General features: G+C 39.6%; 1 protein-coding gene across 6 annotated transcripts in view; it reads left to right on the top strand.

The window, feature by feature from the left end:
* The window catches only part of fam13b (family with sequence similarity 13 member B), a 67,024-nt gene that overhangs the window by 28,373 nt on the left and 20,478 nt on the right, over window positions 1–18,173 (top strand). For all 6 annotated transcript variants that reach the window (XM_085360151.1, XM_085360169.1, XM_085360161.1 and 3 more), the window contains exon 7: window positions 11,040–11,164. In XM_085360151.1, coding sequence (XP_085216277.1) covers window positions 11,040–11,164 — 125 coding nt within the window. The remainder of the gene's footprint in view (window positions 1–11,039; window positions 11,165–18,173) is intronic.

Below are 18,173 nucleotides of genomic sequence, written 5' to 3'. Positions count from 1 at the left end.
GGGACTCTTTAAAGATAGCCTAAAAATGTTGGAGTGAAAGGGCAGCCTGTCATTGTGAAAGTATGACCACAAAAAGAAAAAGAGAAACTTTGCTATATATCTACATTGTGTCACCTATTCAAAACCTTTCAGCTGCTTGCTTTGTTTGCTCCCCTCTCCTTATCTTTTATTCTTCGCTTCACACAGTTAGTGTGCTCTTAACCGAACCACTGCAGACTTTGCTTCCACTTGCCTCGTAATATTGAGTCCTTGGAGTTATTATCTGCCAAATCCTTCCTTTTATTCAAGGAAAAGTTTAAAGCCTTTGCCTTGCGAAAGACAACTAATTAGATTGTAATTGCGCTCTAAACAACAACAACATAAAGCACAAGTTCTTTCAAGCAACGTCATATCATTCCCTCTGTTAGCTGTTGACCTCGGTTTTATTGTCTGATTTGTCAGATGAATGAGACTATAATCTAAGAGAGGAGGTGAGAGCAGATGAAGAATGAGAAGACAGAAGCAAATCTGTAAAGACATTTCTGTGCACTGATCCATGTGTCTTATGTAATAGAGAGGGCAAAAAAGTGGGTGGTTTGAAGAAGGAGGGGGAGAGAAAGCAGCCAGGAAGATAGGGGAGAAATGACAAGAGTGCAGAGACAAAAGAGGAATAACTGAAGGGAAGGAGAGAGGGAGGGAGGTAGAGATGGTGAGACAGGGGAGGAGGATGATGTAACCATGTAACTCACACCTCCAGTCCCTGCTCTACACCGGGGATGACTCTCATGAAGGGGATTATCTCCCACACACACCTGCTTTCACACAGGAGACCTTGAATCAAGCCTGGTTACAAACTAAAGAGTAAGTTGAAAATGCTTGGTCGAGCCTAGCTAGCACACATAAAAGGAGCCAATTCATCCTAAGAAATGGAGAGACATTGTAAAAGCAGCGTAACAGAGAAGTACATGAACGATAATGAGCGGAGAAAGGTGGAAGGCAGGTGTTGTTTTTATGGTGTGTTTGTGCTCACCTTTGGAGCACAACAAGGCGGGAATAGGTCTGACAAAGATGAATATAAAGATGGATTTTAGCTTGTTTATCGCACAATCGGAGTCAGTTGAATTTCTGCTTGGGTGACAACAAGAGTACGCTGATGCTTGTTGCTGTTGCGAGGATAATAAAAGGTTTGTTTTTTAGTTCACACTTCTTCGTTTCAGGGTTTCTGCTTGGAATATGAAAGAAAAATATTCTGGATTCTCTACTGAGATGGCTTGTGACATTTTTGGTGCAGCTTAGCTTGGCTTGGCTGGACTGTCTGATAGTGTGTTTTGATTCCTTAGCCCACATTTTTCTTTGGATACACACCAGCTTGAAAATATATTATTGCTCTAATCAACCACAATCCTGTGGCACTAAAATGCTGCTCTGTTGTGACTCATAGCTTTTAGACAGACAGCGACACTGCAGTACCAATATTACAAACATAAAAAGTGTGCACACTGTCCCATCGGAATAATAATATCTGTGATGCACAGTGCCTTGCGTACTGGGGCCACAGTTGATATTTCTGCAGATTAAATGAGGCTTGTAGGCTTGAAGTTAATTTGACTGCTGAACCTCAGACCTTTTCCTCTTGAGCTCTTTTCTTGTTACATAATTGTTCTGTTTCATGTCTCAATAAGACCTCAGATCCCTTTGTACATCCCCTGTGCCCGAAGTGGACATAAGTTAAGGCTTCAGCAACAGATGTTTTATAATGCATTTGTTAGGCAGCTTGTGAGAAGACTTAGTATGTGGGTAGTTGTTTCTGTTATTACTTTTCTGCTCCCTGCTGCGTTGCTGTATGACCCTTTAATTGCACCAGGTGTCATTTCTGTTTAATGCAGAGCTGCAACGATTCATGGAGTAATTCATATAATTCTCTTACAAAAAATTCTCGATACAAATTCCTTTCTTTGACTGCTTTTGTGCCGTTGTCATCGTAGGAACGTGAGCGCTTTGCGACTTAAAGCAGACCTGCAGTACCAACAGATTTAGGAGCAGAATAAAAAGTTTAACAACATTAAGCCCACACAGTTTTAAACAAAAACCCTGATGACACAACAGCAGCAGCAGTGATGATGATGCTGGCACAGTTTAACGTGTAGTGCGGACGCTGTTTACACACCGCGAAAAGAAAAGAGGAGGAGCCATTACCGAGACTTGCATCCAAAACAGCAGCGCTGTTCCTGTGATCACCATTTAAACCTTTACTGGAAAAATGCTGGCAGAGTCCAACAAACGCTGACATGAGGAAAATTGAACTCTGAAGCTGCTCCATCCACCACTGTTTGTTTTAAGACAGCAAAAAAATCTTCACTAACGTATATTAAAATGTGCAGATGAACTGTTGACTATCAAAATCGTCACTACTCGATCCGTACCGGAAACCCGATCGGTACCCCGCATGCGCGAAAGGTGTCTACTTCCGGTCGTAGCATTTTACGATAGTTATGGGTCAGAGTATCTGTTAAGATGTTAAGAATAATAAGTATATCTTAAAATGTTTGCAATAATGAAGCATTTCAGAACAATGTAGACAAAAACGAAAAATAAAAAGATAGTTACGGATCGGGACCTGCTGACCGAGCGAATGAACCCTATTGTAAACTGAATTGGCGTCATTACAAACGTGTGTTAAATTTGATTTAGTGATAGTCGAGTGTGTTTATGCTTGTCTGTGTGGAGAGGATTGACTGGAATAGTGATGATGATGATGTGCGCTATCACTGTCAGTTGTCAGTAAACACTTAATCCGGCTGATGAATCTTCACGTGACACATTGCTAAGTCAATATTATTAAGTCTGTAATTAGGCGCCATTCTTCGTATTTTACGGCGCTGTTGTTCAATCGGGGGACGCTCTCTGTGGAGGAGAAAAGCATGAATTTGTTTGTATACGGAGGTGTCCATTGTTTAAATGTCCCGGGCAGTCGAAAAGGAGGCAGAGCTGTTGAGAAATGCTAGGAGCTAACTGGGCGCTAACGGTATCATTCAAATATATTGAATGTCGCAATCCGGTTGTTCAGTCTGACGTCACTAGCCGTGTCTGGACCTAAACTCCGCTGCAGGTCCATATATCAAACGATCACTATGGCATTACTGAGAGTTGAAAAACTGTCTAAAGTCTTCCATCTTTAATAAAATGATCAGCGTTCTGCTCTACCAGGTGTAATGAAGACAGAAAACTAAACAGCAGGGACGTTTGTAGGGTTACTGAAGTTTGGCTAGCTGGTATATAATGATGTGCTACGTGACCGCTAGTGACACAGCTATGTTAGCATAATATAAACAAGCTAACTTTTTTTCCACTCGATAAAAGTCAACGTGAGTGTTCTCGGTGGTCAGGAACAAATGTAATCGCATGGCAGGATGCTGTAAAAGGACCAAACTTCAGCCAGGAGAACAACTGAGATAATCCAGCCACAATACGAGGTTAGTCATTCATATACTGCTGCATGGGCTGGGCTGCAGTTACATCCTAAGGTTTTAAAAACTGAGCTTAAATAAATGATTATTGGTAATAAAAGCTGAGGGAGGTCAACAGTGATCACTGACTGTTTTAGGAGCTTTTTGAGATTAAATAGAAGAAAATACAAAACATTAAACATGTTAACAACACAAAAGCCATATTAAACGCAGACTACTTTTTTTTTCTTTTTTTCTTTTTCTTTTTTTTTAAATATTAAACTTTATTAAGAAACAATATACAGAACATGTATACAATCAGAACAAAATTAACATATGCCAGGGGGTGTAATACAAAGAATTACAAACATTCAAATAATTTGTAATTACTACAAATAGTAATAGTTTTCATAGCCTTTTTGTTAAGTGATCCACTAATCAATTTTATGTAACATAAAACATCATTATAGTAATGTTTAAAATTAGGTTTTTTGTTACTGTATTTGCATTTGTGAAAATAAAATTTAGCTAAGATAACTAACAAGTTTATTATAAAGTAAACATCTTCTTTTTTTGCCTTTGAAAGAAACAAAATACAGCATTTTCCCATTTCACAGTAAAGTCTTTATAGAGATGTCCAGCAATGAATCTACTGAAGTCTTTCCAAAATGTTCTAGCGTATGAACAGATCCAGAAGAGGTGTTGCACAGTCTCAGGATGGCTTCCACAAAATCCACAGTTCACATTTATGTCCCTTTTGAACTTTGTCATGTAATGATTAGCAGGATAAAATTTATGCAGCATTTTAAATGAGACTTCCTTCACTTTATTCGTTACCAGATACTTGTTAGGAATTGTCCATACTCTTTTCCAGTTAATGTCACTGACAAAGAAATTCCAATAAGAGACCACATGTGGGATATAAACGCAGACTACTTTAGGCCCGGAAGTAGGATTCGTCGTGTCATCACTGAACAACTGGATGTTGACAAAGAGAGGAAGTGACGTAAGATTTGCGCATGCGGGGTACCGATCGGGTTTCCAGTACGGATCGGGTAGTGACACCAACAGTTTCCAACAATGGCGGCAGCTAGTTAGTTTTAATATTACTCTTATTCTTCTTTCTGGGTCACAAAATAAACGTTTAACATATTTTCAGGCGAGAATGTAGCTGTGTAAACCTCAAATATCTGCTCAGTTTATCAAGACACCACATATTTTCAAAAGCGCTCTGTCGTTTTCGGAGACGTCTGTTACCCACTAGCTCGATAGCTAGCCGGGGGCAAGGTCACTAGCGCCGTGAGAACACCGGACTCCCGGCAAATCGTTTTCAAATCCACCGCCGTCTTTTGCTACTCAGGTTAAACATATATAAGTCACTTAGATAACTTAAAAATGTTATTGTTTGGCTTTTTTTTTTTTTTGTATTTTATTTGTTCCTGAGTAAATCGGTTTGGCTGAGATTAAAGTTATAGTTTTTACACAGCTGAATAAACTTCAAGCAGACAGCTGATTATCAGAAGTGTGAGATGCTGGAGAATTTACTCCGGTGTCCTGTTATATTTTAGATAGCAAGGAGTTTATTAAACTTCACCGAAACAATCTGCAAATTTCATTAAAATTTAATAAACTATCATCTTGTCTTTATTTTTAGTTAGCACAGACCTGAAACACTTAAAGCTGTAAGCTAATGATCGTTATATAAGAGCAGATGCTGCTGGTGCAATAAGCTGTACGTTTTACGTCCAATGGATGATGATCTGATTAGTCGACTAATCGCAAAAATAATCGGTGACTAGTCGACTATCAAAATAATCGTTTGTGGCAGCCCTAGCTGAAAGCAGCCGTCCTGTTTTACATTGGAGCAATACCTGTAGCAAACAGGGGTGAGTCTAAAGGGGGGTGTTGGGTGTACTAGACCATATATTATCACAAGTATTTCTTATCTGATTACTCGATTAATTGATGCATTAATCAATAGATTATCCATCAATGGCTGCACCTCCCTGAACCTGTTTCTTCCTGTTAAAAAGGGAGTTTCTCCTTCCCACTGTCGCCAAAGTGCTTGCTCATAGGGGGTCATATGATTGTTGGGTTTTTCTCTGTATGTATTATTGTAGGGTCTACCTTACAATATAAAGCTCTTTGTGGTGACTGTTGTTGTGATTTAGTGCTGTATAAGTAAAATGGAATGGAAGAGATTACTCTATTACTAAAATAATCAATAGCTGCATTGTAGTGCAGCTGCAATGTGTATACATGCAGTTGAGTGAATGAAAGGTTATAATTTTAAAACCTAGGAAAATCTAGGATTATGTGTTCCATGCATGAAAGACTTGTCTGTCTACTTAATTACTGTCTTAATGAAAGCACAGGTGTGGTCAGAACTGTGAACAGTAACTCCAACTGGGTGGATGTAGTAAATTCATAAATATCAAGGTGTTCAGCAGCAGTGAACAGCCTGCTTAGGATGGAGGACACACACTTGCTTGGACCTCTGACACGAGTGATAAATTATTGAGTGGTAGCCTATTTAAGTTTGAATGTGGAGTTATTTAAGGAGGATCTGTTGGCCTAGTTGGACAGTAGAGGAGATGTATAATAGCTGTGGAGAGATATATAGTATGAACACACAAAGATCTACGGATTTTTCAATAACGTCTTATGAATACACAGCTACATTCTTGATTTATTTACTTTCACTAAGATCTAGATCACACTGCCCACTCACTGCAGGAACATTAGGCCAGAGGGCTGTTCTCCAGTGGTACTGCTGGAAGTAAACAGTGCAGTCTTGCAAGCAAGAATGAGCAATAAAGCACTGAGAGGAGATTCAGTTGAACAGTTTGGACCTTTACACTTCCAGCACCTTAAAAAAAGTCCACTTCACAGTTCAGCTTCCACTCTGCAGTAGATAAATCTGAAAATGAGAAAGAACTGCTTCTCGTCTTTGTTCTCTTTAGTCTCATACCGCTCTGAACGTACAAATGACCCCTTGGAAACCGCAAATGTAGGCCACAGTTTGAGATCGGTAATGCCCATCCCAATCAGTTGTTCTGTGATTGTTCTGTGTTCTTGGCCCACAGACAGTTTGACAGCCAAGCTAGTGATGTCAGTGCAGCTTGTTCCTTGTTCTCCATCCTGAAACTCTGGATTAGACTGCTAAATAAGGGCCAATGTCGTGACCTTTTGTTCTAGAGTGTTCTCTCCCATCGTTTCACCCACTCGACCACACACACACCACACAGAGGCGCACTTGTCTATCATCACTGGGACTTGATGTCTAAAAGCACTGCATCTTCTGTTTTTAAACATTAATTTGATAAGTTAGCCCGATTAAAGATTTCCACAGCCCTAAATGGGGGTGGGGCGGGGGGTTATAACTGTTTAACCAACCCAATGAATGACCAAGCAAGGTCATCTTGACAGGGGGATTTAACCTCTCTTATCCTCTAATATTGTTACAACCCCTCAAATGCTTTCTGATAACTTACTCAGCACATTGTTGACCATATTCATAACTCCATTTATACCATTTGAATGAACACATCTAGCCCAGGGGGAAGTTATACAATCAAGATTCATTGTTCATGATGTCAACCGCTAATGTGGATACACAGGGGCTTTTGTATTTAAAGCTTATCCACACCAATTTTTCCATGTCACTGACCAGCAGCCTGGATAGAATATGCTTCTGTTAAATCTTTAATCCCAGTTCATGTTCATTGAATTCAATATTAATTTTTCGTGCAGAGAATTTTTCATGAGTTTTGCATAATTTTAATTAGGGCTGCTCGATTATGGCAAAAATGATAATCACGATTATTTTCACTGAAATTGAGATCACGATTATTTGACGATATTTATTTAACCCTTTAAGACCTACCATAGAACCAAGTCCACCAGAGCTTATATTATTTTTTTTACATGCTGTAGTGCCATTTGTGGGAGCATTTCAAGTTGCTATACATCAATACAACTGTTATAGCCCATATTTTAATAATATGTATGCATTAAGTGCATAGTAATTACATAAATTGCAAAAAAGTGCAATAAACTACAAAAAAAAATTGAAAATCGCTTTTGTTTTGTTTACATATATTTCTACTTGGAGAAATTTAAGAGGCTTATCCCTCAAAACTTTAAATACCACAAAGTTGCAAAAAATAGTTTCCCACCACAGGAAATTTATTTTGAGTGTCTTCATAGTTTTATTTTGGAGATACAGCAATTTTTATATACTGCAGGAAAAACAAAAAACAATCCTATGATGCAAATTTGCAAAGAAAACAGCATGTGCATCATTTCACTGTGGGAAGTGTTACGAACAGCTGATAGGATCGGCAAAGCGTGTTTCTGGAATATTATGTTTTTGTTCCTGCAAGCGCTTTTTATGCAATTTTTGCAAAGCTATATGTGGAAGGAAACCGTGACCTAGGACAAGCTGATGGCATCAGATGTAAGTACAACTCCTCCGGTTTCATATGCAAAACAAATTATTGCGCTAGCTTACACGGTTCAGGTTCTACAGGGATTTAAAAATAGTTACGCAAAACGGAGCGTGCTGCTCTGACCGACTTTAAAGGGTTAACAATGACTTTAAAAAAATAATATAAAATAGTGTGCAACACCACTGAAGTTTTTTTTTTTTTAAACTCTCTTTTCAACCAACGGCAGTCACTCTCCAAATAACTTCTGCTTAGCTTTCCGAGCTTCCCTCGGGTCCTCTTAATCAGCGGTCTCCAACCTTTTTTGCGCCACGGACCAGTTTATGCCCGACAATATTTTCACGGACCGGCCTTTAAGGTGTCGCGGATAAATGAGGGAGGGGCTAATAATCGGCTCAGTCATTTTTAATGATCGTTGAAAGCCCAGATCGTAATCGTGATTAAAATTCGATTAATTGAGCAGCCCTAATTTTAATGTTTAACCCGTCTTTCTGTGATTTCCTGCTGTGTGTGTTTGTATCTGTTTGTGGCAATCACATAATCTGAAATTATTTTACACTCAAAATATTCTGATTTGGATTATAACATCAGGAAGGTGTTTACTAAATGACAGTTTCTATATTTATTGTTTCAGCTCTCTGGTTGATAATTATGTGTATGTCCGGGTCAGCGGAGAACGTTTTAATGAAAAGCAGCTGAAAGAAGCAAGCCTGGAAAGTTGGGTTCTTATATATAAATGTCTAAGATAAGAGATGAATTTTCTGCATTCATATATAAACATCCAAAACTGGAGTTTTAATAAATCAAAACAATATTTCCCGATGGTAGCATGGTTTCCATCCATTCTCTTCCACGTATCCAATTCAGGGTCGCTTCTAGAAAAGTCCAAGTATGATTGTGATGTGATGTAAAGGCAGAAATGAACAGAGTCCTCTCTTAACATCACCATGAGCTGAGCTGCTGCTTATTTTTCCAGCTCCTGTGAAACATTAACATCACTTGTATTTTTTATGTGTTAATAGCAAAGGATGGTCAGGAGATTAATAATTGTCTGTCAGGCTTCCATATAATTTAATCAGTATTTCACACACCTACACGTAAAGATAAGCTGAGCTACGGGGTGATAATTAACTGCATGCTGGGATAAAGGATATTTTCACTTCTCAATTGAAGCTCTGTCATAAAAACTGAGACTGAAGCTGTTTAAAAGTCTACGTTCTGCACTTGGTCTCACTTAGACACACACACGCTCTCTTACTTCAGGGAATCTTGTGAGTCATCCTCCTAGGTCTGCACATGTGACGATGCAAGAATTTCCCAACAGCCAATCAGGGCTTTTTTTAACAGAGGTGTTTCCATAGTGACAGTACAGTGACAGCAGCAGATGCTGAGAAGACCAAAGGAGAGAGGCACAGGAAAGGGCAAACAGGGTGATGTTGTTTCCTCATGACAGTGAATCTGATTTAACCTTTTAGTCCACGTTCCTTTCTGGGTTTTTGTAGTTGAGGTCAAACTTGTGTCTAATGCAATGTGAGCATAAGGTGTAGCCTGAAGACATAGCTGATGATTTTACACAGGAAAAAATATCTGTTTATAAAAGTCATGTTTTACTAAATCAACAAAAGAAATCCTTGAACTGGAGCATAAAGTACAGCTTGTTCACATGCTGTCACCTACCAGAATGATGATGAGTTATTTCTGTCAACATATTTATTCCCCCTCCCACCTTCTCTCCTACATCCATCTCCTTCCCGTCTCCCTTTCTTTCTTTTTACTGGCAGATTCATTATCACTCTTCTTCTTTCCCTTCGGCTCGCTCGCTTGACCTTTTCCTCATCGTATTCACACCTTCTTACATGATCTTAGCCTTAAAACCGGAGCTGCGGCAAAAGAAACTCAATAGTTTGTTGTCGAGTTTAGGTTGCACTAGAAACACGCAGCATCAGCTCGTCTTTTTCCATCACCCTGTTTCCTTCTCTGTAAAAGCTTTGAATATGTGGCTCGTGCAGGCCAATCAAAGGATTTTCCTGCACCTACAATAGGACATGTGCTCTCTGTGAGTCAAAGGAAAAACAAGACGGTGATTTTTCCTTCTGGTGTGTGTGTTGCGTGTTCAGTTTTTCACAGAGTTTGTGTGATATGGTTGAGTTAACATCCAGAAACCTCCGCAATTAAATAAAATGTCTTCTGGTGGTTATTTTTCTATATTAATAATCAATTTTTGACCCATTTCTGTGACCTTTCTATATTTGCAGAGTACACAGACCCACACGTATCATACATGTCAACTATGTGCTCAGTGTGTTTACAGCTGTGGATGCAGTCTGACATTTAAAAAAGGTTGAGTATCTGCCATTTAGAAGAAAAATGCATTCACTTGTTAATTTTTAATTTATTTTATATCAAACAGCAAAGCTCCACGTGCTGCATACCTTGTGGTCTGGTTTCTCCTTATTACAGTCTTGGAATGTGACTATCATGCATCGGGACATTGCTACGTCAACGAGAAAATGATACATCCTCAAGCCCGAATTTAAACCCTCGTTCCCGTCCTTCTCCCTCCTTCTCGTTTCTCTTGTCCACTCATCGCCCCCTCCATCTGTCCGTCAAAGAAATGTTTTTTCCCTCCCTCCTGAAGACTACATCTGTGCTGTCAATGTGTTACTCATTAGCGTCGTCTATATTTGGATATCTAATTGAACAAACGGTAACATCTTGGTTCTGCCTTGCAAACACAGAGTATATACAGCTTTATATGAAATGATTTTATCTCTGCAATCACTGGAAGTCCCTGAAAAATAAAAATATAGGATATGTTCACATGCTATTCTTATAACTGTAAACCTAACAGTGAAGTTGGCCGTCTTCATTGGACTCCATCGTGAGGCTGGTTAATGTCAGCGTGTATATTTCCACTCAGCATGAGATACAGATAAATAAAGTTTCACGTTACTACCCGAAATCTTTATTGCAAAATAAACATGCATCGCATTACCCTTTAAGAAACCGCTTTGATAAACATTTCTGGATTATGCTACACCCGCAGTACAGGTGGTTACCTGTGCTGTAACCTTTGTTGTTCCGTAATGTAATCCTGTTTTTAAATCTAATTGTTTTAGTACTTGTAGTGCTCCTCATTTACATCCTTTTATATTTCTGTCTGCAGATCACAGAGCTGTTGGATGATGAGAAGTGTGAGGCAGAATGTGAAGAGCTGCCTCAGGACGGGGAGGACGGCCCTGCCTCAGATTCACCGCAACGCACGCACACCGATGACAACCCCGCAGTCAGGTGCGGTCACACATCTCTGTCTTTGTTATTAGATCACATGATGTGTCAGAGTCATATTAGGCAGAGGATATGACATGTGATAAAGGGCATGACATGTCTTGGATTAAAAACCAAGACGTTCCAGTTCTGTGTTATTTTTCGACAGCCCTTCAGGCCAACTAGCAATGTGGTCATTTTATCAGCTGCTCGTCTCAGTCTGATTAAGAGAGATTTTGTTTGGTCTGTAATGGACTCTCAGTGTAGGAACAATAGCTCATTCACTCATCGAGTTATTTCATTTTATGATGCCCTAGAAACAGTGATTTTTAAAAAGACAAACAAATATTTTAATCCCAAGGCGCACCAAAAGACAAGCCAAACTTTCAAGGCACACCTGCATGCCTACATGTGGAAAATAGCTTCTTTCTAGGGGTGCAACGATACACAAAATTCACGGTTCGGTTCGGTTCGATACTTTGGTGTCACGGTTCGATATTTTTTCGATACAAAAAAAATGTTCATGCCTTTTTAATTTGTCATTTATTAAAATTATAAATATATATTTTAACACAAAAGTACAGTTTTTAAATTTAACCCTAACCCTTGTGCGTGTTGTTTTTTAGCTCGTCATATTGCAGCCACAGAAATTCTTTTGTCCATGAAACCATAAAGCTGCACTTTCTTTTTGCCTTATAGTCTCATTTGTCATAACTTCTCCGTTTTGTGGTAAGCTTTTCTTTGGCTGTCACTTCTTCACCCTGACCTGTCTTATTTGGCTCAGCAGAACTAAAATATATATCTGTCTGTGAAGGTTCTCAATCATCCAGGTCATCAATCATCCAGGTCATCGTAGTGAAATATATATCCTGCCGCACTCACATAAGCTCAGCGATTCTCTGCGCGATCAACCTCTCACATGTTTAAGCTGCGGGAGATTTCACTTGTCATGTTTGCATAGTAAGCTAACAATTAATAAGACGATGTCAGAGGAATTGGTGCACAAATTATCATCACTCACAGATCAGTGCTGTCGCTCTCTATACACAGTTCGCGCGATTGCAAAGTGAAAGCAAAAAAACAAGCGCAAATTCAAACACGATTTCAATATGTCACATATTGACAGTGGCTCACCCAATGACATAATTACCCAGCTACATTTCTGAAAGAATGCAAAAGCATTGACATATATTTTTCCTTCCTACAATAGCCCGACAGGCAGGGCAGAGATAGCCCCGGGACGTCGGGCTAGCGATATTGCGAGCCCTGTATCTGATTGAGGAATCACTCATCTTTGGAAAAGAGAGTTTATTACAGAGAAATGGCTCTTTCCAAAATAAAAGCTATACTATCCGCTTCTTCTGGGCTATATTCTCAGCAGCATATTAAACATATCAGGTCTCCATAAGGAGAATCCTGTGCTAACAGCTGTCTAAATGACTCGGCTAAAGTTAGTAGCATGCTTGTTGTTTTTGTCTTTGCACTAGGATGATGTCGGTGTAAATGTGCAGTCATATTCGTTGTGTTCCCACTAGTGCTTTCAGGTTAATCTCGTTGAAATAACCTTAACGCCACAACACGGCAAATCTCCGTTAACGAGCTACCCTATACAGAGGGGCTAGACGGCCAACACGTTAACGAGCTAACTGCGCTAACACACTAGCTCCCACCCATGTAATTGAGCATTGCATGGCACATCCAACATACTGTTTTACTTTAGTCCATGACTCGCTTACCTTCAGGGTCATATGTCACATGAAAACCAAAATAATTCCAAACGCCAGATCTGAATGAGGGTGGGGAGGTCCACTTCTGTCTCGCTAGCTTGCCCTGCGCTCTTCCTTCTGACCATGCTGTCTGTGTTGAGTGCTCAGTGAATCTGCGTTCGACTACTCCGCCTAGGCTGCACTCTCGAGCCTAGGCGGAGTAGTCAAATGCAGATTCACTGAGCGCTCAACACAGACAGCATCGTCAGAAGGAAAGTTGATAAAATAAATTACAAATTTTGTATTGTTCTTTTTTTTTTTCTCCCCTTTGGTTTTCTTTCTTTCTCTCCCCCTCTTTCTTTCATTCTTTCCCCCTGTCCTATCCCACAGTCATGTCTGTCCCGTTTGCAACTGAAAATAAAATAAATTCATAATTATAATAAAGGTCAATCAAATGGACCAATATGATGATCCACTTAAAATAAATCCTCTTGGCATCTTTCTTGGCCTCAAGACAACAATTCTGATGGCTATAGATCCAAACGGGACACAAAAAAAAAAAAAAAATTTGAAAAAAAAAAAAAATTGAAAAAAATTGTATTGTTCGATACATATGCGTACCGAACCGAAAGCACTGTATCGAACGGTTCAATATCAATACGAATATCGTTGCACCCCTACTTCTTTCATGTGAAATATCAGTTCCTCTTTTATTTATATATTAGCAGAAATGGGCATCTTTTACAGCACATTTGTAGCATCTGGATCGTAACGCCTACAGATTAGTTACTTCTAGTTTGCTCCACACAAGAAAGCAGTCTGTTTTATGTTCTCAGTCAGACCCTTTTGATGTGTACTAATATAGACAATTTAGTGTTTTTGCAGTTGCAATGTATTTAGGTCAGTGTATGCTTCTGAAGTTAACTGGATGATATCTTGTTTGTGCTGTGGTCCCATTTTAGCCCACTGTGAACATATTTAACTGTGTTATAGTATAAAAGGTCAGCAATGACAGCAGGGATCAAGTTGGAGTATGAGTGTGTGTATCTTTGGTATTAGCAGTTAATTTTTTGTTTGTGGTTCAATACAAAATGTTTTCCGTGACTGTGTTTATATTTATGTGAGCTTTATTAGAGGAAGATTTAAGGTTGCAGCTATTGTACCACAGTGCACAGACTGCCAGTGAAAACAAAGGGGGGATTACATGCAGTAAATTCTTTAAATTAAACAATGCACATCAGATGGTTTTGATCCTGAAGTCACATGGGATTGATTTTAGTTGGTATTAAATCTCGGTTAGCCGTGGCTAGCCTGCAGCCATCATCCCTTTGACCTCGACTAACCTCTTGTCTGGTCTGGGGGGGATTACTGTGGTATTTGTAGACCATGGAGCATCCAGGGTACTCCGCAGAGCCATTTCAATAATGCACAGATTTAGAGATTGTTTTTTTTTTCTTTTTTTTTAAATTCCTAGTCCTATTTAGTCCTCTCGAGTCTGGTTATGTGAAAAAAATTTTTTTTTTGTGTTTTCAGAGTTGACATTTTCATAGGCTTGTTAAATTAAATGCATAAATGTTTAGAATTTGAGCATTAAGGATGGTACTGGTTATGATTGGATGGGTTTGTTTTTTGTTTTCTACGATTATAACCACCACGTTTTTGGAAGCAAGCTGGAAACACTTACAGTCGAGTCTATTAATTTAACCCACGTGCTTGATCCAGAGCCAGTCCTGACCTCTATGGGGCCTTAGCAAAGTTCTGCCAAAGGATCTTCCTGACAGATCCATGAGCCATTTTAACTATTTATCATTGCCACATAATTACACCAGTGATCCCACTACAAACCTAACTCCCTAAACCATTTAAGGATAAGCACTGCTAGGTAGAACACAACGAGATGTGGACGATAAACAGTGTCGTTTCTATAGAACTACATGAAGTTTTAACATCAGATTTGGAGACTTGTCTAATTTTCTGTTAAAATACACAGAAATGTTTTTGTTGAAAATCAGGTTGGGCTGTTTTTTTGTCCTCAAACCTTTTTTTGAGTTGAGCTTGCTGTTCCATATATGTATATGCCATATGCTTTGACAAGGCTCCAAAAAGGTAAGTTCCCATCTAGTGATTCAGCGTTAACGGTGGCTCAGTTGTTTGTCTAGACTTGACAGACAGGGAAGGCTGTCCTCTGTGGCTGTTGCTGTGCCCTCTTAATAGACTCTGACAGCCAACACACACACACACACCTTAGATTCCAACAGCCTCTACTCATTTCAGATCTATATATATATTCCCTGGAATTTCTCTTCTGATCTCTCTTCTTACCCCATCACTACTTCCCTCCCTCTCTGCCCTTGCTTATGTTCTCTCTCCATGTGTGGAAAGTATTTTTCATGGGATCACTGAAATACCCTGGCGGCATGAGAAGCATCACCCTTAGAAAGCACGTCTATGGCTAAAAGCGGGAGGAGAGCGATGGATTAATGGAGGGAATGGAGATTCAGGCAGCTAAAAGCGCCACAGTGAGATAAGAACTGGAAAATGTCCCTACTTGTGAACGATTTATTGATTTTCAATCTAAGTGATAATGCAATACTAGACCTCAGGAGGAAAAATGTCAGCCTGACAGTAGATTTTAAAAAGATTAGCAAACGTTTGTCTTCAATTTTACCTTTGAAGACAAGTTGGCCTCAATTTTTTACTTTTTAGAGCGTCGTACCAGTCTAGCGTGACTGACCTGTGTAGCTCTTCGTGAAGCAGATTACATCTGTGTACATAAAAATCACACGTGAGATTATTTTGTGTGACTGTGGAAATGATTCGTATATCTCACTGGGACACCATACCAGGCTGGAGAGCCTTGTTCTGTCCATTTGTGCCAACAATTTTCATGTGCACGCACACATATATGTCTGACCTCGTCCCTTCTGGGTCACCTACACTGGCTTTGACCAAACTGTCAATGGTCACAACAATTTGGATATTAATAATCATGAAACTGATCTGTGTTGGTCTGGTCCTAGTTTTGGGCAATGTGCAAAGGAACTGTTTATATGTTTGGGAAACCTGCAGTGAGCTGAGACTGAAGAAGTCACTTGGATGAGTGATGAACTGTTTCTCCAACTGAAAACCCATCGTTCAGATGAACAGAATCAGCTTTTGGGGATTTCCTTACCTGGATGATTGAGCATGCATCGAGACAAACAGTCACTTACTTTTTTACCTGTGTGAATTGGATGTTGAAAGCTTGGTTGTGTATTCTGTATCGTTTTATGCCATATTGCACTGGTCCAAAATGATCTCCAAACTGACCGCTGGAGTCCTTATCAGGTGTAATTCATAGCCACTGTTTTGGATTAACAGGCACAAATTGTACCACAGTCCCCTTACAATTCTTCCCTCGAGTTTGCACAGTGTAAAAGGGCCTTTAAACTCTCTGCACATGAGGAACAGAAAGAGACAGAAACCATGGTTAGTTTTATATCCTCATCCAGAGCTGAAAGCTTGTGATAGCACGATCTATCACAAATGCTGAAAGAATCACATCATGTATAAAAAGGAGAGAAAATGTCCCAATTCAAACCACCCTGTCTTGTTTTTCAAAAGCGAAAAAAATAATTGCGGATTTTTGTGTTCAAATCCAACACATAATTAGCTCTGCTTCCCAGGGCTTTGCTGCTTCCTGGTACAAATTGATAAGGTAAACCTGTTCTGGGCTGTCTCTGCTCTGCAGTCTGCTTCCAGAAATTTTATAAATAACAACCCTTCAGTAAGTATTGACATGTGTTGATGCTGTTCTCCGTTAGGTTTTCCTTACTTGCACCCTGCCCATGCTTAAGGTAACCATTACTCGAATATGTTGGCTATAAGATCTCTGCGTGACCTGTACATGGACTGTATATGGATAGGTCATGTTTGCTTTATTTTCAAAAGCTGACACCAAAAGAAAAAAGGTAGATATGCACACAGACCAAGTTGTTTTTAGATTCTTTTCTTTCTTTAGCATTTTTAAATTGTGATGTATGTTTCTATAGCAAAAGGAGTGTAATGCACACAGGAAGTGAGGGATCAGTACATAATCAAAACATTTAAAAGGATACACAGAACTAGTCAACACTGTCATAGTGTGTTTTCTTCAGCACGAGAGGATTACTCTAACAAAGAGGTCTGGAACATGGAGGGGGCTGGATCAGCAGGTCAAGGCAGTGGGAAAGTAATAGGAGACATAAAAAAATGTACAACGCAATCAAATAGAGCTAAACAAAACTGTCATTGCAGTTAATTTAATGACAGAAAGCTGTTGCACAGTTGTTGTCAGCTCCACTCTCCATGCATCTATATCACTGTGACACTCATGGAACAGAGATTAGAGTGAGCTGGAAACGATAACACAAGCCTTCAGCTTGAAACACCTAAAGGAGAAAACACACAGCCACAGCAGCACTGCAACATGGCATATGATGTGCATCAAGTGACACGAACAACGGCCAAGTGTGACTCGGACCACGTTAAATAACCTGTCTGTGAGGGACAACAAAATCCCATGTGCATCCACCATTTGAACTTTGATTTCTTAGTTGTAGAGCCAGTCTGCAGAGCCACACCTTACCAAGTTTATAAGTGTAGGTGAAGGGTTATTGCAGTTGTGTGAAATGTCACGCACATCATTGTGTGACTAGTCACAGCAGGGTTTCTAATTATACATAGAAAACATTAGAAGCTGCTGTTTTGACACATGCCATTCAGCAGCAGTGTGTTTCTGGCTTTAATTATATGTTTCTATATCACTGCATTAAGTTGATGGGACTGGTTTCTTATGGCTTGGTGAATTGTTGTCAGTACAACCCAGTGAACCCATTAATAATGTTCAAACAGGTCTCCTGGTCCTTTCGCCCTTTGTTTCTAGACTGTGGCCTTGGCAGTAGCTTCGGGCACAGTGTGTAAAATGATATACCAGCTGACCCAGATTGTACCGCTCATTGACGTGCTATCAGTGCTCATCCACAGTTCGGGGACAGCTGTTCTATCTTTCCAAAGAGTGCTCACGTTTCTAAATCACAATAGATAAAACAGTTATTCTGATTGGCTCTGAAGCTTCTTTGTCAACATGCTGCCCCTGTTGTGTCTGTATGTTATAAATAGAAGATAAAGTTTTAGTTTAGGCGTCACCAAAGTCAGCGGTAATACCAGGCAGGCTGAAAGTCAAAGTAGTGTTAATGATTCATGAAGAACGCTTCATAACATTTACACATTCTCCTCGTCTGTTTCTTCCCTTGAGAGATTCCTGGAACGTTGTGTGTAGACAGGTGTATCCCACATGGAAATAACAG

Source organism: Diplotaxodon limnothrissa, linkage group LG2 (assembly GCF_057381915.1).
Source record: "Diplotaxodon limnothrissa isolate DT_005_m linkage group LG2, D_limnothrissa_male_GT1.1, whole genome shotgun sequence".
Taxonomy (NCBI): Eukaryota; Metazoa; Chordata; class Actinopteri; order Cichliformes; family Cichlidae; genus Diplotaxodon; species Diplotaxodon limnothrissa.
Note: the sequence above shows the minus strand (reverse complement) of the source record. Positions and strands in the feature narration are given on the sequence as shown.